Consider the following 24,224-nt stretch of genomic DNA (forward strand, 5'->3'; position numbering starts at 1 on the left):
CGTATCATATCCAACACGGTGTGAGTTTCTCTTAAAACACTCTCAAGTATCACTAAGTGAACATATCGTCAATAGTTGAAGTGTCCGAAACTAAAGGATCCGTTACATAAAAAATAACAACTCGTCGCCGTCGACGTCTGATATCGAACTCGCGATTGGCCGATATCGTTTGAACTAGTGAAGTTTTAGAGAGTGTTACAATAATCGAATTATCGATGACGTATATATAATTTGAAAATATTGGTACCGAGGTGTAAATCGTGTCTCGTTTATTGTCTTGTAATTAGTTGGTGTCTTTGGTAATTTCTATTGTTTGGGTAATTGGATTAATTAGCCATGGAGTTGTGGTATTAATTGATGTTTTAACTGGTCAACTCTATGTCTGACGGGACCCGACATGGTGTTAATACATGGAGATATAAGATTAAATAGATTTAAACTTGCTACTATTTATCAGTTGACGTCGACCAAACGTCGGATCAATACCAGTAACCGTATCCGCAATAACAATCGCTATCTATGATCGGTTTGTCTTGGAGTTAGGTCGGACGTGGATTATCTAGGATGTACTACACAGATGTGTTAAATATCATATTTGGACTGTGTGTCTTGTACCATACCTTACCGGCAGTTGATAGTGTTCGTTGGCTGTAAGTATACAAACTTTTATTTCCATTTCTATATTTAAATCAATCAAACGTGTGAGCATAAAACATGAACACAGAGTTTTATACCCTTACGATTGTGGTCACATAAACAAGGGTGTGCTGTCGTACAGATTTCTGCCGGTTCTTAACATGCTGCTGGAAGGTTATTAATGAAACATTTACCATTCTCGTTCATTCATCATCATTTGGAATATGTCATGTCATCACTCAACTTAATAACGCAAATTTTTACCAACTGAAACATTTGCAATCTGGAAACAGCATGTCGATGACTTCTTCTTAAAAGACATTTAAAAGATAGAGAGAGTGGTATAGCTTTATTTAAGACAGTCATCGTTTAAAATAGTTTATAACTATATTTGTGTTTCCATTCTAAACTAATACCATGTCCCCAGCACCAAAAAAGAACAGCACAAGAACGGATGGTGTACTACAATTTATTTATTTTGATTATTTTTAAAATAGATATCAATGGTATTCGAAAATTGTAAAAGTAAAAACCAATACTAGATATAATGCCCAGTGTACACATGGTTTGATTACCCAGTAGGAAATATTTATGTTCTCCTTCATTATAAAGTTATTAATCTAATTCATTCGTATCTCTTCATGATAAATGTGACATTTGGTCGCTGTACGTTAATGGATTTCAATTTTTAATTCATTTGTCGTAAAGATTTAGACTTATTCGTTTTAAACTCTCGTTTATATTATTCAGGGTATAGCAACCAACAAGTAATTATATAGTTAATACTCTCTAAGAGTGGGCTCTTATATATTTGAAACGGGGGTCGACCTGGAGTATTTATGATCTGATATGCTTAAATTTGGGATCCAATTTCAAGATATTAAACTTAAAATATCAGTCAAGAAAGTAAAAAGGATCGAATTTGTAATTTCCATACACCCTTGCCTAGCCATGCAAATAGATAGGAGTGAGGTATTTCACTCATTCACGGTTATTATTATTTCTTTAATCACCTAGCCCCCTTTACCTTTATAAAATGGCCCCCATAAATCACTCCCCTTTCTTTAATGTTGACATTTTAAGTTTCTAACGTCTGATTTTATCGTCTGCGTTAATCAAAGGATTTCTTCAGATATTTTGGGCGGACTGGAAGGTTGCGTTAACAGAAGGAAAGGTAATATTGGACGGAGGAAATAAACGCGTCTGCTAAAGTCCAACACGGATGCCTTCTTTGAATATGTTAATCGTATTTCTACGTGATTTCTTTCTACAGAACACAGATCTTTCAACGCGACTCATCATCTGGTACTGTTAGTTAATATTGGGGAAGTTACAGTTACATTTGACTCGGTGTAATGCGCATCACGTAAAATTAAGTACGAATCGCAGAAATGTTTCAGAAAGGCTACAAATAACGGAAAATCAGTTCGAAATTGTAACTTATTGCTCAAAGATTAACTGATTATTTTGGCGTGCCAATTTATTTGGTAACGTATGGAATGCGGGGGGACAATTTCGCCAGAACTTCTTTGTAGTATTTTTGACTGCAGACGAAAACGAGAAGCTGCAAAAACAAAGAGTTCTCGAGTTGAACTAAAGAATTGTGTTTAGTAATACATCTCAATAAGTGTGTAAACGTAGACTAAATACGACATTTCGTTCGATAGAAAAAAGGTTGGAAACTATCTGTTGTCTAGGCCGGCAAACTAATTCTCAGTTGATCGATGAGTATGAACTCGGTAGTTTGCATTTTCACATCTACCCGATACAAGCAGTTTTATCTTTTATCTCACATAACCTAATGCCACAATATATTAGCACAATATGCTAATAAAATATACATGTTTATCGTATTCAAGTTACTTTATCCCTACATTCATTTTGTTTCATCAATTCTGTTTAATGAAGCTTCCTCTATACATCAAAAATATCGACTATCAGTTTGATCAGAAGTTCTATACTCCTCATAAAGTTATAAACGCATTTTTAGTTTGTCCATGCCAATCACTTTTTTTTAAAGAAAATAATATGTATGCAGTTTAGGTTGTTACAAATATCAAAACATGGTCCTGAAAATAAATGCAAAGGCCACATATCATCAGACGACGGGGGTTTCCGCTGACCAAATAAAGAGTCAACTGAAATCTCCACATTAAGGAATTCACTGAACATAGAGTTGCTTCATAATTATGTAGATAACTGATAAACGACGTCAACTGAAACCAGTTTGTGTTTCATCAATAAATAATGACTTCCTGGAGTGCAGATTAGCATTGACACTGTTCAAGAAACAGTTAGTGGTATTTTAGACACATTAATTTAGTTATTAATATATTAACATGTTAATTGATGTTAAAGAGAATTTAAAGTATGTTTTTTTTTTATGTTTTTACCATTTCAGGGCTTTAGCTAAAATGACTTCAATAGGAAGCATCGACAGTGAAGACCATTGTGATTCCTTGTACGGGTTTGTTAAAAGACAAAAGAAATTATGTCGTAAAAATTTAGAGATTATGGACAATGTTAAAGTGGGCGCTCTTGTAGCCATAGAAGAATGCCAATCACAGTTTAAAAATAGACGCTGGAATTGTTCTACAGCGGATAATAAAAAACTTTTTGGAAATGTGATTTTAAAACAAGGTAAGTAAACAGGCTATTCCTGAAATAAAAATATTTAAAAAATGCATTTTGAAAAACATCTTGAAGAATTTAGAAACTTGAAATTCAATAATTGTATACTATTAACAACACATTTATGAATTTTATATCAATATTTGCCGTTTAATGCATTCAGTTCAATACTAGGATATTAAATTCTAACTAAATACTCTATATGCTTATTATTCACACTATATATCGGTTGTGTCATGAATTAGATCGAAAGGTCGACCTACACATTAAATAGTTATTTTAAAAACATTTTTTATTGAAGTTGTTTCAATTAAGATAGATAAATTTCAATATGTAAACACATCGACAACTACATGTTGATGTAATTGTTTCTAATTCAATATCTAATGAACATGGTGTATTTGAAATTACTTTATTTACGTAATTAGTACTCTTGTAATAACCTTATACACACGATAATGATCTGATTTGTTTTTTAAAATATATATGCAATACGTAGGCAATGTAAGGTTTTGTACGGTTTAATGTGTTTATTAGATATAAATCATAAAAAATGGTGTTGAAATACGAGAAACATAATGAAATATTCAATCATTCAATAAGGAAAAAAACGGATGTTGAAAAAGTCATGTAGGTTTCATGTCATTGAGTCTATCGCATTACCTATTCATAGGTTATTTAATATACCATGTTGTTATTTGCACGTGTCATGTCATATATCATTCTATATGGCTAATTATAACTGATGCTGCGTGTAACCGTTATGCTTAAATATATTACGTCATATATACATCTATTGTGTCTACTATCTCTTATAAATCTTTCAATACGCCTACAATCATGCAAAACATTTCTATAAATTGTGAGTGCTTTGTAGAGTGTTCTATTTTGGATGCCATTTAGACCAGCGTGCATTACATCATCGATGATGATGGTATCGGGCAACACAATTTGAATATACCACCCATTCATCACATTATATTAATATTTTCGAAAAACTGCATTTAGAAATAACGACAAATGTCTATATCTGTTACAAAACAACGAAAACATGTATTAGAATCAATACAGAGTTTTAGATTGAAAATCACAGGTCCCAAAAGTTCTGGCTTACAATTCCAAGCTTGCTGAGATAGGGCCCAACATTCTGGCTTACTATTAAGCATGCAGAGGAGGATAGACATTTATTAATTTTCAACAATAAATTGTACAAGATAAGACAAGATTATAGTGATATGAGTAGTAAGGTTTACTAGGGTTATGCTAACCAAAATTCCGTTTTCCATATTTCAGACCTCGTGCTGATAACGTCACTCAACACGCGCCATATTTCACGTGCTTTACAGATATAAACATTTCATTTACTTGTATATATATCTTTTACATATTGCAAGAGGCTTTTTTACGCTAGACGGTGTATATGATATTGTAATGCATATGAAAATTCCAGTTAGCTTCGTCTACTTAAAATGCTATAACCATCGTATAACTTTTACTCCACAAATAAATACATTCAAAATCTTTTGATTTACATTTAAAATCGATATATAACATTAACAAAATTAACAAAGAATAAATACCAAGACTTGCAGGTCTGAAATAATTAAAAAGAACTGATAGAACTATGTACAATAAATCCACACACTCATTTTATTTTATGTTTAAAATTTCATGTAAATATTTTTATAAATTCTTATAAATGTTTCCATACAGTTGAACTTTTGTTTATGCATTTATTTACTTATTACTGGCGAGTAACAGGTCTAACGACATGTACTAAGTTTAATAGTTCATATACCAGCCTGTTTTCACATCAAAAGATTTTTTCCCTTCATTTAATGATGAATAACTGACTTAGATTTAGGGTGGATTGTCAAGTCAAGAATTATTTGGGAGAAAAAAATTACCGAATGAAACTGTTTGGTCTACAATTATTAGAGACTTATTCTCTTTCATTTCTTTGAAGTACTAATTATGTGTTATTATAGCGTTGCAGTGACTAAATAATATACTGATAGACTATTTAGTTTACATGAAAAAATACCCCTTTTATCAATCATGTATAGGAAAGAGGTGATGTGAAAATGATCAAAATGACATTTTCTAGAACAACATACATTTAATCAAGAATTTAATAATAATATAATTTGGGATTAATTTTAGAATATTCGAGAAGGAATATGACGTACTTGTATTGTGGTATATTGTCCCTGTGATTTGTAGCATTTGAAACAGAAAATTATACTATGTTTTTATTTTTCATTCAATTTTTTTTCACCGGAAATGTAATGTTACTCAGTTTAATTTTCTATTATAAAATATTAAATTTCAATTCGCCCATTCAAGTCAATCAAAATGTAACAATTATTTTTTTCTTTTTTTTTCTGTCAATAGGTACAAGAGAAGCAGCGTTTGTACATGCCATATCGTCGGCTGGAGTTGCGCATTCTGTAACACGTGCTTGCAGTAGCGGTACACTTCAAAAATGTGGTTGTGATAGAACTGTACGGGGACGATCTAAAGAAGGATTTGAGTGGTCCGGTTGTTCGGATAACGTGGACTACGGGATGGCCTTTTCCAAGGCATTTGTCGATGCAAGAGAAAAAGGGAAGAAAAGAAAAAATTCGGGTCGAGCTTTGATGAACTTACATAACAATGAAGCTGGTAGGAAGGTAAGTTGGAGAATTTTCTTAACAAAAAAAGACAGATTTAATCAAAACTTTTATAGCCCAACTAAACCCTCTCCCACCAAAACAAATACATACTGCCTCACAGAAGTCACGTTTTATTTAACCCACAAGACAATGATGTTACCATTTTCATCTAAAAAATTATCATGCTCCTTAAGATAGATAAATTCCTGAAGGAAAACGTCACCGGTAACGCCTCTATGCTATTGTCTTCTTTTCGCGCATCATTGGTGATGATTCTGTTTTCCTATTCCCACATATCATGATTAATACATTGGATTCTTTATCCATAAAAGGAATAATTGGTTATTCATTTGAGAATATTCGGTCTATGACGTTTAGAGGATGGTCTCTCGCCGACCAAGATCAAAAAGAATCAAATAAATAGATAAAATAGGACGATCTGTATGATATGGGTGTAGCTTAGACTGTCATTAGAATATGAATAAAGCCAAATGAAAGTATTTAGCTCAAGATCCACACACTTTCGTCTTTTTTACAGGGTCGTAAATTTTTTTTAACCCTTTCGTTCCGTTTTATGGCTGTGGGAGAAATTTGTTTTTGAATAGGTTGACCCTGTTATATCTTTGTTAGTGTAGTTTATACAAATCCCGTCCAACAAAACGAACAGTTAAAAGTGGTAGAGTATTATTAGCATTGTTCACTTTACAAATCCCTAAAGCCCACGAAACGGTGAATCTTATAGAGAATGCTGGGTTAAGGTCTCTTGCTTATTTACCGTCATTTTATACTCGAATCTTCACCAAGCACGTTTTATAGTGTCATTAGTTTAAAGTTGGTGATGTTTAGGAGTCATGGTTCAGATCATCCACAATGGCTTGTTGCTCGTTCATCGTGCTCACCATCTAAAGATAGGGTTTAGGTCGCACCAAACAATTTGGTACCGTCTCCCTTCTAAAGCCACCAACAACAACACCACAAATCCCAATGTAGACATTTTAAGGCCGTTAAGGGTTGGTTTGTCAGAATCTTTTTGTCAAATGACTGAAAAGGTCTTGAACTTGGTCATACGGTTTTGCGATCTCATCAACCTATACCTGCAACTCGCGATTATGCTCACGAGACTTGTCTCGGGGGTATCTTAATTGCTGTCTTGGACTAGTGCATGGATAATTCAAATAACCACTAAAGGAAAAAAACACAAACTATTCCTGCGTGTCACGGCCCATTTGTTTAGTGCTTTAAAACAAACTGATTTTGTTCTAATAGTTACTTGCAAGTTCCCGAGAAAATGTTAACATTAATATAGCGTTACTACTAAGTTAACGTCGTAAACACAAGATATAGATCATAGTAACATCAGACATTAGTTCTCAATTAACACTAGTATGATTGATGGTCTTCTCTGTTTGATAAACAAATATAAAGTTGATTTAATTTCTAACAGTATTTTTTATAAACAATGATGCAGAACATGTTGATGCCGTGTCTGGGTTAGATGTTATAAGACCTACATCGTATTTTACTCTATATTACCCTATCGTGACTCTCTTATCAGTCGTAACTAAGGTACGCAATTAGTTTTATTTCAATAGTCGAGGTAATTTGGTAAATATCTGTGACATAATCAGAGCTGTTTATTTTAACAATATTGTGTTATAATTACTCTGAATGAATGATTACACTGCAGTGTATATAATGGCTCGTTTCAGAAAAGGGTGATATAAATGTCGTAATGGCCCTCATATACCTGTCATATACCTACCATATAGATGTGCTTGACACCTGAAAGATGATAGGAACTGTGATATAAGAAAACAATAGTACCTGAGATTTCCATGTCTATGTTACTTCTCACACATGATTTATTGTATGGAGTTCCCACGATTGGTTTAAGATACAGCACATTGCCTATACCCCATTTCACCTATATTTAACATCTACAATACGTTTTAAATATATCTGGCTGAATGCGTGGAATTTTAGCGACTCCATACTAATTTGTTTTTAATTTACTCTATATATCTTTTGCTCTCGTTTAGGAGTTTCTTTTAGTTTGTTTATCAAATCATCGAGGCATTTACTTTCTAATTTGCTCCCATTCAGGTGTGTTTTTTTTTATCTAAAGATATCATCGTATACCTACTCACAAAGCTAAATATATAGGCTATATCCACTGTTCTTAAAGTTCTTATTAAACTTTTTCTTTAAAACGACATTTTACATCTGTCTAAACGATTGTAAAACCGATTTATTTATGCATATCAGTACAAATAAACTCACGACATTTCAAATAAAAATGTATGAATTATTCATGAAATATAGTCTAGGCAACCTATTTGTCGTGTAATTCAACAGCATTAGAAAAATAACCCTTTTAAAGATATTATTTACGTTTATTTCCATGGCTATATGAAATTTAAGACGAATGTTGTAAAGCTTCGAGCGTTACAGCACACGGCATGTTGTAGTAACACGCCATGTTTACAAGTTTTACCGCCCCCTACCACCTTCCAATCTGACCACAAAGAACTTGTTTGTATCTCAAGTGACACTTTCATGCTCAATTAAGCTAACCTGACATATTGCCTACACGTATTGACAACAATAGCATGTCTGTTGAGGTAATCGTTAATTAGACCTTATAATATACCAGTAGCCTCGGGGTTAACCTTTTAAATTTTATTCGTTTCATTTTATTTGATAACTTCTGGTGTGCAGCTTTTTCTTGTAACACCCAATTCGTGGTTACTAAAAGATTTGAATTCCACTGTTCAAATTCAATTCTAAATATGAGTTCTTACAGGGATATGTAATGACTTTTGTGTCATAATAAGCTGGGTTGTTTTCGCGAATGCAAAACCATATTTTTTGACACTTGAACTAATGGTTCAGCCCATATCCCCAGAGCAGATTGTGGGTTGTCGTAAATCACCAATTGACACTTGGTGTTGTGGACAGTTCTTTGGACGTAAATAAGTTTATGGTTTATGATGTGCCATGATATCAGTATAATTTCTAGTGTTATCATTGTTCAACAACTCGACTTTACACACATATTTACTATTCTTTATTTATCAGCTCTTAAACCTGTCACCCTCTTATTGTCCCCCAAGTAATAATACCTTATTGACAGTGCCAAATTTTATGAGTGCCCTAATCCCCGTGGGGATAAACCCGTCATAATGGGGATAATTGAAACTGCCCATTCTTTGCATATGGAGTGAATAATTAGGTAAATTTGAGACTTTAGGTAGAGATTTATGACTTTTTAAGTAATTATCAGTCAACGTTAAAAGAATCAGGCAAGACTCCTCATTTCAAATATCAGAAAATTCATTCCGAAATTTGTTGTTGATAATACGAAGCAAATGTAAACTATATTTAAAAGAGAATATATAGCATTTGTTGACACCCTAGAATAAACTGTGTTTGTTTTCTAGTACGATCTTTGTAAATATCCTTTATTATACATCAAGGGAATCCGATGACATCTCGAGAGAATAAACGGCTTTCATTGAGTATCTTTAATTTAAAACAGGTTGTTTTTGTTGCAACCCCAGTTTTCGTGGCATGATACCCTGGGACCAGCTACTTGAGTTGTTCATGTCTGCTATATATATTTTATCTATCAGTAATGTCTGACAAGGGACTCATAGTCATCGATTGTCATTGATCAAAAGACAACACCTTAAATGATACTGGTTCTGCCCAGAGGGTTAAATAACACGCCCAAAACAAAATTGGAGAAAAACATGGGTATTGTTAATGGAAACGTTTTGATCCCCGGTGAATAGAAATGGGTTTATTAAACTCAACTTGAGAATATCAATTTGTTGTCATTATCATCGCATACAAAATCCCCTATCTTTGTTTGTAATGATATTTATATCATGAGTTATAGTATAAAACATTTTTAGGCTAACGAGGATGTTCAATCATCTTGGGTGTACGTTCGACCATGATGCGTCTCATTGAATTAAACAAACAATATAGAATTGTTTCACATGGCAATGAGGAAAACTGATAGTCCCTTCGCGCCATTCAACTCGTTCGTACAAAGCATATGTATATAATTGAATTGCCGACATTTTAAGATTTGATTGAGTAAGAAGACTGAGACAAGTTGAGATTTACCATGTGCTAAGTAAATATATTTTGTATATCTACAACATGTGTTAGAAGTCTTTGATACATGGAGTCTGGAAATGAACAAGTGCAACCTTCACCTTCATTGAGAATTACCAGAAATTCCAATATGTCTTGTGTTTTTATAATGAAGACCTACTGTTTTATAGAATGTGGTGGTCCTTTGATTTTTTTCATGCCATTCTCTATTAGGTTAACTTTTTTAACCACAAAATTGACCTATAACTTTATTTAGATAGATACTGGATAGAAAAGCTTCCCGTTAATTCACAAATTATAGTTGGTCAGGTTGTTTATTTGTTTAATTTGACATTTGTTTTGATGAAGGGCAACTGGTGGGGTGGGGGTAGAGGCTTGCTTGCTCTGAACCAAATGATGATCACTTCCCTTTTGAAACGACCGAGTAGATAATAAAGTTTTTAGGCATACATAAGATTAATACTCCATGTTTGAAAACATGTATACGTATATTAAGTCCTTGTTTGTCTATCGATCATTATCTTAAAACCCGCCTGATAATTGATCAGATGGTAATTAACCAATTGGCTAATTAAAGGAACCGCCAGTGATCGTTTTACCCAGAAGCTTAAGATATATTTAACCAAATCTATGGTCAAGCAGAACAGCAACCATCTGATTACTCATTGAAAACACTAAAGGCGTCTAAGGGGATCTAAAAAAAATAACACTGCTAACTCTATCCTTATGGGACGCTTCAGAATAAATAGATGGAAACTATTCCCAATTGATCCAATCAACCCCAATTTAACACCGCTCATTAAGGTATAAAATATCAGAAAAGTGTCTTTGATCTGATGTAATTGTGTAATTATGGTAGAGTTTCTTTAGATTGTGTAAGAATAGTGTGAAGGCAAAAGAAACGGTTGCAATAGACACTATAGTAATAATGAGCACAAAAATACATAGACACAAAGGCCTCACAAATAAATAAAAATATAAAAAAAAACGAAAATCAACCACGATTTTTAACGCCGTGTTTTAAAGTGACATTTTCACATACAAGAACTCCTTTTGTATGTTTTTACCCCTTTTTTATCATTTCTTCATGTAAATAATGTTAATTAAATCAACCTGTCCATAATACCATACATAATGTATTGGACGTTAAATTTGTAATAGACAATAACAACATGGGTTCTCAAAGCATTAGTTTTCTAGCTTAGGTTTGAATTCAGTTTATTTTTCTCTAATACTTAAGTTTCCGGTTTAATTTCCTATAAAAATAAATTTTTGCCATTGCACCATTCGTCAGTAAACTTATGTATCTCTCTCTAAACTGGTCTTATTTGATATCAAATATATCAAAATTCCCCTATAAGTAAAAAAAAATCCCCGAAAGAGGCTCAGATTTGTTTTGAATGTTATCAACTCTAAAAGGTTCTCTGTTTCTTTAAAGGAACGGAAAGGTCAGGATACACTCGTTATTACCAGAAAAGTAAAAACAATTAAAGTTTTGAAACAGAACGAGTTTACACACATGATAGATGTTACATAAACCCTAGTAATAACAGAAGTTGTCAAAATGAGAATATGATTCGAATGCCAAAGATTGTGCAAGCTGTCAAAGTAATCATGTCATTTCTATGTTAAGTATTTAAACATAGCTATAGTTCTAATTATCACTTAATCTAGATATATTCAACGCGTTGGTGGTGAAAATATACACATTCATAAATATATATTCAGAAATTTCTAGAACTCTCTTTTTTCCGTCTTATTTTGATGACGACGTGCGTATGGGCAGGGTACTAATCATATGCAATATATCTATTTAGAAACCTGTAGTTTTCTTTTAATTTCTGACACCGAAAACCTTAACAACGCAATAAACGAATTATTCTAATTTGACGGTCACGATTTCATTCCATACTGATATTTTAGAGATACCCCTCCATCCATTAGAGTCAGCATGTGTCATATTTAATTCGGGATTTGAAGTATAACATATCCATAGAAATTCAGAAAGTGCATATAAAATAATTTGCCAAGAACATTTCTAAAAGATGCATTGAAACAAAACATAAGGATAAATTTGCTATTTTTTTTATACAAGGTTTCGTAGAAAAATCACATGACGTTTTTTTTCTGTTCGAATGTAAAGCTACATTGTGTTTGACAAAGTTTGTCAGATCAGAGTAACTTTTGTTGAAGCGGTTATTGGGTACCTTTTCAACCTTACATCACGTCCTAAACAGTCACCCCATGAATGTGCGCAAAATATTTCTAGCTATTTCGGACATTCTAAAAATATGCCCAAATCTCAGCACCGGGTGCCTAGAGTGAGTGAGAATGTAGCTAAATTCTAATCTCTTGTCAACAAGCTTCTGTTTATTTGGCCTCACGGTATTTCGACATCTTTAAGAAGGCGCAAAGGCGTTATTGTCGCTGCTTTCACCACGAATTAAAGTTGGCTCACCAAACAATCGGCCCGTTCTTCTAAAGAGCTTAAAACGTTAGTGTGTCGTTCTGGATAATTTCGGCTATTAGCTCCTATTTCACCTTTGTTTAGAAGAGAATTAACGAGGCTCGTCTCAATTGTTTCAAATCTTGGAAACAACATTTCTGACAGTCTGTACTGAAATGTGAAACGCTGAACCCATTTCCTGCAAGAAGTGCCTAATAGTTTGTCTCTTAAGTAACACGAGCAGAACACACAATTTCTTATGGCGAATGTTGAAGATTAGCTTGACAAACATTTTTTTTTAAATTTGAAATTCAAATTAAATTTATTGGTTTTGAGTTATTCAGAGATCTGAATTCGAAAATCGAGCTAAATTACAGATAGATACAAAGAAAGAAATCTGTAATGAACGCTAAATCAAAATGACAATTGAAGCTATATAGGTAAAGTTAGTATTTAGACCTATATTTTCTTTATTCTCAGCCTCTGTGTTATTTACACGCAGTTAAATTCCCCTTAATACGAATTTAACACCACTTTGATTTTCTTTATAAAAAAGATCATTTTCTAAATTAAACATCATTTTAATTTTTGTGATGTATTATGACTTGTATTCAGACTAGCACAAGGTCAAGTAGTACGATTAGACAACACAATGCAAGAAATGTAGAAAATAACACGTACTTGACTTTTTAAAAGTGGCAATTTGACCCCCTAATAATGCCCATTGTCTTTATACCATCTTTTGTTTAGGGTAAGGTTAAATGGTACACCAGTCATTAAGTTTAAAAAAGAGATGATGGTAATCTATCTTCTTGTTAAACGTAATTTGATCAACAATTCAATTAATGTTTGGGGCGACCATTTTCTCGTGTAACGAAAACGAAATTATGATATCTCACAATTGAAAAAGTAACTACCTTGAGTATTTTCTCACCTATTAATATATTAAATCATTTAAAATAAAATAACAGGTGGCCATATTACTTTTTTCTATATAAAAAAAGAACATTTATAGAGATGATTATGAATTTAATTGATTAAACGTTCACACCTATAGTATTTAAGTAAAGATGTTGTTCGTGTCAAAACAATCATGTAAATAATCGCCTATTGAATCGCATCTTTTTGAGAATATTGGCCACATTTAAATGACTATATCATAATGTGTACGGTGCGCTTTTTATTTGATCAATACGTGTGAATTTTATTAAGCTATGAATTGTAAAAAGAAAGTATTGTTTAATTCCTACTGTGGATAAAATCCCCGTTTAATAAATGTCACGCATTTAATAAACATTTTGTTCATTTCATATAATAGCGTGAACATTGTGAATACAACCACAAACGATAAAAACAGATTTATTCCATGAGAAAAACATGTCTATCTTTTTATTAATTGGTGACTGACTGACAATTTATTGATATAAGTTCTGGATCAAAACTTGCACCGAGCAACCGATTTAAATGGAACTATTTCAATTTTAAAACACTTTTTTGATAGAAATTCTCTTATTGGTTTAAACGACTACGCTTCAGTGCGTTACGTGTAAAGCGTCGTTTTATCGCTGTTTTAATCAAAACTATTTTAGAGTAATTCTTATATTTATCTGCAGTTGTAAATATGTCTCTGTTGAGTTGGATAACACAACAATTTGTCATTATATTACCTGTTATAAGCTCCACTGAACATTCCAAAAAGGTGTGCATTAAATCTCATATCTGGATTTATTAATTTAGAGGTGTTGTTGTAGTAAACAATCTTTCAAACATCTTTAAAACAAGGTGGGATATTATATATTCCGAAAGGAAAACGCATCTTTTAATTCTGATCAAAGACACACAAAAAGATGACCATTGGACCAAAATTCAACAGGTGCTAACTATTCGTCTATTAAAAACAAAACAAAGATGGTCACCAAAGAATTAAACTAAAACATACTGTTCATTTTGAAGTAAGTCCCTGAGGGCACGGGATGGCCAACTTCATATTTATTTATATGAAGGTAGTCTCGCCAGAAGAGGTCTCTTGAGAGTCGAATCCATGTCATTGTTTAGTTATCCATACACTTCAACAACTTCTTTATTAAAGTTAGGTCTGAAGGCGTTGTATTTCAGACCAGGCTTAGCATGGCCATGTAATATTTGCTAATGTTGTAGTAATTTTGACAAAGGTGTTTGTTTTTTATATTTATTCAGGAACATCGTTCTTGGTCATTATTACCTCCCTTGCTCTCTAACAAAGAAAGGTCGGGAAAAGCAGTGGGTCTGATCGTGATATTATCTTATTTTAAAGAATTTCGCATAGAGGTATTAATGGTTTAAGTATGCACAGATATAAAGATGGCAGGATTTACTGTATACAAGGCATGTGAATAAGTTGATATATATGAGTCTAGTTTAAACCTTTGATATACTTTAACTCGCATTATCTTTAAAGACCCTCTATTGATAATAGTAAACCACAAATAACATACCGTCATTGATACTTCCACATATTTCAAAAAATAACACGGTGTATGGGCCGCACATTGAATGTTAATCATTGCTTTGACATTCTAAAACGTAACAGCACACTACTTTAAATAAAAATTAACAAAATCTATCTTAATGAATGAATAGATTTTAATTCCGTTATTTGTCAGGTACAGATATCCATCTTACAGAGGGTTAATAATCGTCTTGATTATCAATTAGCGTTTTAATTAACTTATGCAATACAGAAATCTTAAATGCCATCAAGTTCCGGGCACCAGATAACAAATTGACTCTCTTCCAGTGTAGTTATTATTGGTATTATATCTATTAACGATTATCTCGTTATCTGATGGTCTGGTTTACATATACCCTCATATACACTCTAATATATCATAGCCATGTCAAACAACAGCTTGATGAAGGAGAGGCATCATCAAATTCATGTTTTCTGTCTTCTACAGTGTTAGGTAAATTTGTAACAGGATTTGTTTACAAAATAAACTAAATTCCCTGGATTTTCTTCGGATAATCGGTTTCTTTGTTGAAGGATACGAGTTGACTTAACATCTTATACTTTATCTTTGTTAGACAGATTACATTGTCTATGTCTAAAGGTACGATCAGGGGGACGAAGTGACATACGACTCTTTATGACATTTTCAAGTACTGGGTATTTAGGAAGAAATGGGGGGGTCAAACAGGAAATATATGTTAAATTCTATAAATAAATCATAGTTAGCTTAATTCACGATTTTATTTTTCTTCCTTTGTGTTTATCTGGGGGATTATATTAGACAGTTGAGCAATATTGAATATCGCAACTTTTATAATATTATCCTTCCTCCCTGCTTCTCTGAACATATCGAAAAATGCATGTTGAATATTCGCCTAGACGAGAACGGAATACGGGTTAAGAAAACGCGATGCACTTTCGGCATATTTGTTTGTATAAAATTGTTAACGGCCAAGCAAGACGTCGACTTGCAGTAGACAGAGAATAGATCAAGCAGCTAACTATAGAAATATTTCATTCACAGATAACCTTAGTACAGATGTGCAATTCTAGTTACACTATGAATCAGCGTTACTCGGGGGTTTGGTGGGGTTTTTTTTCTTCTTTTTTCTTCCGCGACTTTTTGCTCCTGTTAAGTTTAACAGTCTAAATCCTGTTTTAGTTGTAAAGGGTGTCCTTTCCCTGTCTGAACTCTTTGCCATACTACATGTTATTGTGTTACTTATCAGTGAAGTCTTTACACATGCTTGTTACTAATACATGTAAAGATACGCCAGTTAGTTATACACCCTTAATCAGAGAAATACCACGGTGTTAGAAAAGTCATTTGTCATGTAGACCACCCCGTTTGACATCTCTAGTACTCTACCTGCTTTCAAGCAGCAGTACAGGGGGCGTGGTTGGGCGGGGAGCGGGGAATGCAAAGACACTTTGATAAGATCTCGAGGGAGAATCTGCCCTAATACGTTGTGGTACAAGGCGGTAGCAATGCTTGGCATTTCTTTTGTTTAAATATCACCCCTTTTTTCAGATGCGACCAATTAAATTTGATGCGTAACGCGATAAACAACTATTGATGTACTATCGGTTTTGACATTTATTTGTTTCGAAGACATCCATCAACATCCAAGATTGCTGTTGACGTTTGGTAAATGTTAATTAAAAACCTCTTCTTTACAACTTAAGAGTTTTGTACGTAACTAAAGAGCGGTTACCCTGTAATGAGTTTAGTTAATGTCGAACTACTAAGAAAATGAGACCCAAACTCGCACGTTATCTTATTACTAATTCACTGCATATTTAATAAGGATTTTATCCTTCAGAATGTGATTTAGGATTACAGGTTAATGAAATATCAATAATTACCTGTGATTTATTTTTACATTCGTGAACGGCATCAGGCTTAATGAACAATCGATAATTATACGTAAGATAATGCTTATCAAGCATATTGTATGTTCTCTCAACTAGACGCTATGGAATATTAACTTTTACCAGTTGATGTGCTGTTGATCAAACCTGCCTAGTAACCGCCATTCGAACGTCGCCATATTCTTGGCATAAAACGTCACGTCACGTTTTCATGTGTACTCAATACGTCCATTAATCTCGTAAATCAGAACTCGCGGGCTCATTAACATCCAAATCATCTCATTAGCACGCGCAATCCATTCCCAGCACGCGCTGACAGATGGCGCTCATAAACGTAAAGAGGTTTAGATAATTTGATCTTAAATTTCTCAGACAACAAGCGATCACCAGAAATAATAATAATATAAAAAAAATAGCCATATTAAATATGGTATATCATGCAATTATCAACTCAACAGTGTATTCTATTTATGAAATGCATATTAAGCCTACTTCATCTTTAGTTGCTAGCTAATTTATATGCCTATAGTTTTAATAGAAAACCAACAACGATTTTTTTCTTCACAAATTAACTTCCACATATATCATAGCGTCTGTAAATTTATTATCTAAAATGTACGTTCTGTTTCACTCGTACAGATTCTTAAATAAATACTCATGACAGGCCTACTTGAACCATCACCATTCGCTCGTAATTAATGCCGACACAAAGCAAGAGGTCACTAATGATGTTAAATGTCAGTTTTAAAAGATGCCATCAAAACGATGTATCCCCTTTAATATAAAACATAATGGCATTTATATAGGTGGCGGTCGCGATCTCGTTAGACGAGATATTGCGAGACGTCAAAAGATCTCGTTTAAATCTTGAGATTTGACAGCTCTCGCCCAGTAAACTTGTCAAGAGAAGAACACCGTTGTACGTCATTGTTGGTTTCTGGTTTCTTCTTGTGTTTATGTTTTTCAAACTTTATATTTTATCGGTCATCTTTATATAACTTTTTTTCGAAAAAAAAGCAAACATTTGTTTTAACGATGATGTAATTTTTCTATTTATCTGAGATTTCTAAGATGGTGGGTGGTAGATGGCCGAATGGTCTAACGCGTGCGCTTTATATAATAAGGTCTATCATTGAGTCAAGTGGCGTGGTTTCCAACCTACATATGTACGTGTCAAGGAGTAGGGTCGCCTGCTTAATCTCCTGGGGTTTCTCCGGGTTTGTCTCTGTGACAATATTTTTGATTTTGGAACCAGTTTCCGTTTTCTAGGGTTAAAGTGACTAGTTAGGTTAGTGTTGGTAGCCCTGAATTATTTAGCAGCATAATATAGTTATAGTTATTAATATCTACAATACAAAGTTGTATTCAGTACAACCAGTTTGCACCAGTGACATATCGGTACAACTAAAAATACACTTCTGTTCAGACACAATATTCCTGGCTAAGTCAGCGCATGATTGATATCTTGTCAGCATTCTGAAACTGCCGAAGTAGTTTTTGAAAAGGCGCGGATTGAAAGACGGCAAAAAATCAACAAATACAGGGTCCATTTCAGCGATGATAAATGAGTGTCTGAAACGTGTAAATAAAGTCTAGGGAAGTGGGAGAAAGTGATCCGATGTTCCAACACAGTCCCAATATGTACCAGGTGGTTTAACTATTGTATTTTCTAGCCACCATTTCGCATTTTCTCGTCTCGTTTGGCTGAAGTGTTTTGGCAGAATAAAGCAGTTTTTATTGTTGCTGTATATGCTATCAATAAAGAGAGGAGCATTGGTGTGAAAGATGAAGGTATATAGTATACTGTCTCTTGAAATGGATCCAATGTAAATGTATTTGTACTTGTTAACATTATTGGTACCGTATCAGAAATGACACGTTGAATGCTAAAGGGGTGTTGAAGCCCGAACAGAAGTCATTAAGAGGTGCGGTGTACTCGCATTCCTTGATATTTTTGTCTATATTTTTCACAACCGATATGAAAAAGACAGTTAGTTGTCGATGAGAGATTCATTATGTTCAAATCCAACATGCAGGTTGTTATAAACATATTGTTTTGATTTATAGTACGGCTTGATTAGACTGATAATGTCTTCAATGCCTTTACCATTTTCATTGTACTTCATTGATATCAAAGTTAGGCATCCGAGGTTTGCTATTCTTGACACACGAATTCGCTCCCTTAATATGAGCGCCCTTTGTTTTGTTTCGTTTGGTTGGATTCTCAGCAATAAATAATCTGGATGTTAATTAATATCCCAGAAGGCACCTGTCTAGGATTGATTATCATGTCATCAGTTCCAGATATTGGTTTTTATGGCGGGAAACTGCACGTGTACCCAAGATAAAACACGCCACAGATTGAAATTAAATTTCAAGACTTTATTTGCAGAAAACAAAACAGGATCGTTTAACACAGCGGCACATGCTGGCATGACATCAAGTATTCAAGTGTCACGGATTGTGTAAAATGGAAGTTTCATAGACAACTAAATAATCTTCTAAATAGTTTATCTATTTGTCAAATACATTTTGCGTTATTTGAATGCCAGTCTGGATATTTTGGCTAGCTATTTTCAACATGTCAATATATCAGAATAAAATATAAACGATTTCAAATCTTGTAGTATTTATTTGAAACTTTTGGATGGCTTCTTATACAAATATTTCTGACCAAGAAACAATTTTTACTCGGTGCATACATTAGTGGTGAACCACGTTAGTACACATTCAGTACTTTTCATCATGCAGCGTATATAGCGTGGGCGTATATCTACATTAAGTATTTTGTATATTGGAATAATTACTAATATCATAGAGAGTTAATTCTAGTACTACATGCTACATGCATAGATATGCATTTCTGTTCTTAATTTTAAAAACAGCAACTAATTATCCTAGAAGTTCTAGATAAATAAATGATAGTTCTGATAATGTAATGAATAAATGAATCGTTTATTGATTAATTAATATCCAATGAGCGCGCCGATGAGTTGGTTAATTATCAAATAAGAAAGTGAACAATAGAATGAAAACTGAGCAATTGAAGGTAAATATAGTAAAATAAATCATGTTTATCAAGACATCTATAATTATGACAGTGGGTGAGTCGTATTACTAACAGAGGAGCTTTATCTAATATTTAAAATACACGAATGACAATAACCCCTCATCATGGATAGTAGAGTTCATTGATATAGCATCACATTTCACCATGTCGAGACCAAATAGCCCATGAATCACCCCTGATGAAATCTACACTATACTTATTATCTACCTATTACTCAATGTATTAGAGATAAATATTATAAAATAACACTTAGATAAAATATATATATAATACGTGCTTTAATCGACATGGTATACAGAAAGGTTATCAATGCCAATTAATGGCGGGGAAGCAGAGTGTGGTATATAGATAAAACATTGGGGTATATTGGATGTAAGTATAACGGGATCTCGAGAGGTCTGGACCAAATAGACCTTGTTACCAATAGACAGATTCTATCGCTGTCTTTTATTTATTGTAATATATTTAACTAGTAACGGAAAAGGCTTATTATCGTCCGCATTTTGTTCGAGCCAACAAATGCCAGTATATGTAATAAATGCATTTGTTATGCTAATTTGCTGGATTAATTTCGTTCATTTTACATACTTGTAGATTTAAGTATATCACCAGAAAAAGATTAATCTGAATTTAATGTTGATATTTACTGATAGTTTTGTCAATGGCGAAGGATTATTTTTATGTAGGATATTTTTACGGTGTCCATTCTTCATAGATATTTGCGTATATCTATGCAACGTTAATTGTTTATTCTCCTGGGTATTAAATAATTAATACACTAGGGCATTCTCTACCATATTATTAAAACTTATCCCTTCATGGACCCATGCTTGGATTTCATTTCTGTAATCTATAGATAGGCGGCATGTGGCAAAGAGGCGGATATTTTTCAAAGGATCCATTAACAGAACCGAGGATAGTTTTATGAGTTTCGCTCGCGCTCTTAACTCCAAATCTTTTCTATCTATGAAAATGACAGCCAATATACTTAACAGTCATAAATAGGTTTTGTGGCTAATAAATGTCTAAGTAAACCGAGTGTATCGTGTTTAGATCTATCCCATCGCTTCTCCTTACTATCAAATACACGATCATAAAATAGATTTAAACCCACCTTAAACCCTATGTCATAGCACATAAAGACGACAGGAAATAACTTCAATTAACACCAAAATGTCCTTCCCACATCCATAAAACTACCGCCCATTCACAGCTACAGCCTAATAGAAAAACATTTCCAAGCGCAACGACTAAGAAGTAAACTTTATGACTTGATAAAGTTAACAAATAGGGTATTCTCTCTTTAGTGTGAATATTGCTTTCAGATGACAAATAAACCGAGCCTCCTGGTAGCCTCAGTACCAGGCAATCACACCATCATAAGAACTAAATATTGTCAAAATTGTGTAACAGAGCGCTTGGGGTTAGTAAGGAACAAGGCAACATAAACCTTGCCAATCGAACCCCAAAAGGCGTGATCAAGGTGTTCGGTGTGCGTGTGTGTGTGAGGTCCGAGCAATAAATAGCCAGGGGGCTTGTGTAGTTCTAAGCTCATTGATACTAAAGCAATCTCATGTCCACTAACAAGACCTCATAAAAGATGACCAATTCAAACTGTGTTTAATTACCGCGGGAGAGTAAAATCCTTTTAAGCAGTGAATGGGTTATCGTTCCTGAAAATCTAAAGTCGCTGTTGATGAGGGTTTTATGCGGTGATTTTCTAGTGTATTATCGGTGTGGTGGGCGATAAAATTGATGGTCCCTTCGTATTTCTAATTAAATCTCATCTTTATAACCTCTCGTTAATGTCATATACTTTTATTTACTTCATAAATCGCATACCATTGTCTTCAATAGCGATCGATAGCTGGGTTACTCTTATTGGTTCGTGAAGGGCATATTTTAGGGTCATATGGTGTAGGTCGCCATTATTTTTAGATGAATTTATCCTCTCTGATAATTATTACAATTTCAGAGAATAAATAGTAAAAGTTGTGTTCGCTTAAGCCCTAATTTCTGATATTTAATATCATAAATTAGGACCTAAAAATGCTATTCTGAAACACTTGGTACCACTTTTCATTTGTTAAAGAGTTCACTTAGTAGACATCTTTGTATTATATTCAAGCAAAATGTGTATTTCTTGACTTCTCAAAGTTGTAATTTCACATAAATGTAGGCGACATAGCCTCATTATTTACGATTACACAAATTTTTCGAGCTATTGATATCTCGCTAGCTATGCTCCAGGAATTACCGGTGGGGAAAGGGCTGGCAAAACATGGCGACACTTTAGATGTTATGTACAGTTTCCCTCGCCTTGAGCACAGTTCAAAGACAAGCATATCATTTACATATTTTCATTATAGTAGCCACATGATACACACGTGTTGTTGATATCACGGAGTTCAGTTATTTTACTCTTATTAGTTACCGTTTGGTTTATGGTTTTCTTTCACTTTGATAGTTTTCACTTTTATTAATTAGACAATTTTGGTTGTTTATGAGATCGTTGAATTAGAAAGGATTTAATGTGGTGCCGAACCCCTATGCCATAAAATGGCCAATCCCTTGCCCATTGACATTCCAAAAATAATTGATTTGCATAAATCTTGAAAAAGAGTAAACTATTTTATATAGAGATGAAAAGTTAACGATTTCCCCCTACTAATTATCAAATGTTTGATGTTTTTCAGGCTGTTGATGCTAATATGAAGGTGGATTGTAAATGTCACGGTGTATCGGGATCGTGTGAGATGAGAACGTGTTGGAAAGCAATGCCATCATTCAAAAAAGTGGGAGAAATATTAAAAGAAAAATTCGATGGAGCCACGGAAGTCAAACATCAAGTAAAAGGAACCAGGAATGAATTGGTTCCGTTAAATCCACAATTTAAAAGACACACAGAATCCGATTTAGTTTATATGGTGGCTTCACCCGATTTTTGCGAAGCCGATAAAAAGACTGGGTCATTAGGTACCCACGGACGTATTTGTAACAGAACGTCGAAAGCGATAGACGGTTGTGAATTATTGTGTTGTGGGCGTGGTTACAGGACTCGTATTGTGACAGTAGTAGAAAGATGTATGTGTAAATTCTTATGGTGCTGTTACGTCAAGTGCAAAGAATGTGAACGTAAAGTGGAAGAGCACACGTGTCTGTGAAATTATTTTGGACGTGTTATGTTATTGTTTTCTGTTACTTAAATCGTACACTATGTCCGCCCAGTTGTAGTCCCATAAAAAGTCCCTTTTAAAAATATGGTGTTCAAAAGGCCATAACCGTGAAACACCAACCTTCAGTTCTATAGATCTGTTATTAGAAAAGAAAAAGTTTGAAATTCACACTCTACAAACTTTATGTGCACTTCGTGCTAAAAGCAGTGTTCAAGATTGACCAATAAGACACGTTGAATGAACACAAAATGTGATGACGTGTCGATAATGGACACGAAGATGATTGTCAATACATGCAACGATTGACCTCAGTTTTATTTAAAAATTTGTAAATATTGTCGCATTTTTGCTATGTTATGTGTAAATGTTCGCGCTCTATTTATTATTGTTATACGTATGTGTTTAATCTATGAGTGCCTATTGTATAGAAATTAGACTCAGGAGACAAGGACGTCAGTATTTTAGTGCTTATCTCCCCTTTGTTGTAGACCAATCATATGGCCAGTTTTATATCACGTGTTAGTGACGTGTAGGACCAAGAGTTCTTGTGGTAGTGATGACGCCATTATTTGAATCTCAAATCTCAAAATAGACTAATGATATTCATGTAGATGCTAATTGTTTTTATTATTTATAGAGTAATACTTTACTTTCTCTTAATTCAGAACTTACAGATTCTACTATGTTCGTTTAAGTGAATTTGTGCCTAAATTAGAAACCCGTTAATAAAATTTAAATAACCATAGATCCCAATTATTTATTCTTCCAGGAAAAAATGAAGTACACTTCCCGAAGTGTACAATGAGACTGTTGGTAACTGTTCTTCCTCTTCTGAATGAGCATTTATGATGTATAAATTTGTATTGAATCCTGTACTGACCAGGGTAATTAATGCCGTATTTGTTAATTATATGTTATTGTTAGATATATTATCGTTTTTGTACTATTTGTATAGAAAGATTTTTTTGTATAGTATCATTTATTGTAAAATATAGAATATGTAGTATAATGAATCGTGTAAACAATTCTGTTTGTAAAATATGGAAAAATAAGATAAATTTTTGATTGTATATATTTTGTTTGTAGTTTGTTTTATTTGGAGCGATGTTCTTGTCATATTAAATAT

At 33.5% G+C, this 24,224-nt stretch overlaps 1 protein-coding gene across 1 annotated transcript; it reads left to right on the top strand.

Annotated features, from left to right (window-relative positions):
* On the top strand, window positions 1-24,168 carry LOC126827665 (protein Wnt-4). The gene is made up of 4 exons (XM_050557116.2): window positions 1-650; window positions 3,038-3,276; window positions 5,662-5,939; window positions 22,619-24,168. The coding sequence occupies exons 1-4, from the start codon at window positions 565-567 to the stop codon at window positions 23,084-23,086; spliced, it is 1,071 nt and encodes a 356-aa protein (XP_050413073.1). The 5' UTR covers window positions 1-564; the 3' UTR covers window positions 23,087-24,168.
* Window positions 24,169-24,224: the final 56 nt, after the last annotated feature.

Source organism: Patella vulgata, chromosome 7, assembly GCF_932274485.2.
Source record: "Patella vulgata chromosome 7, xgPatVulg1.2, whole genome shotgun sequence".
Taxonomy (NCBI): Eukaryota; Metazoa; Mollusca; class Gastropoda; family Patellidae; genus Patella; species Patella vulgata.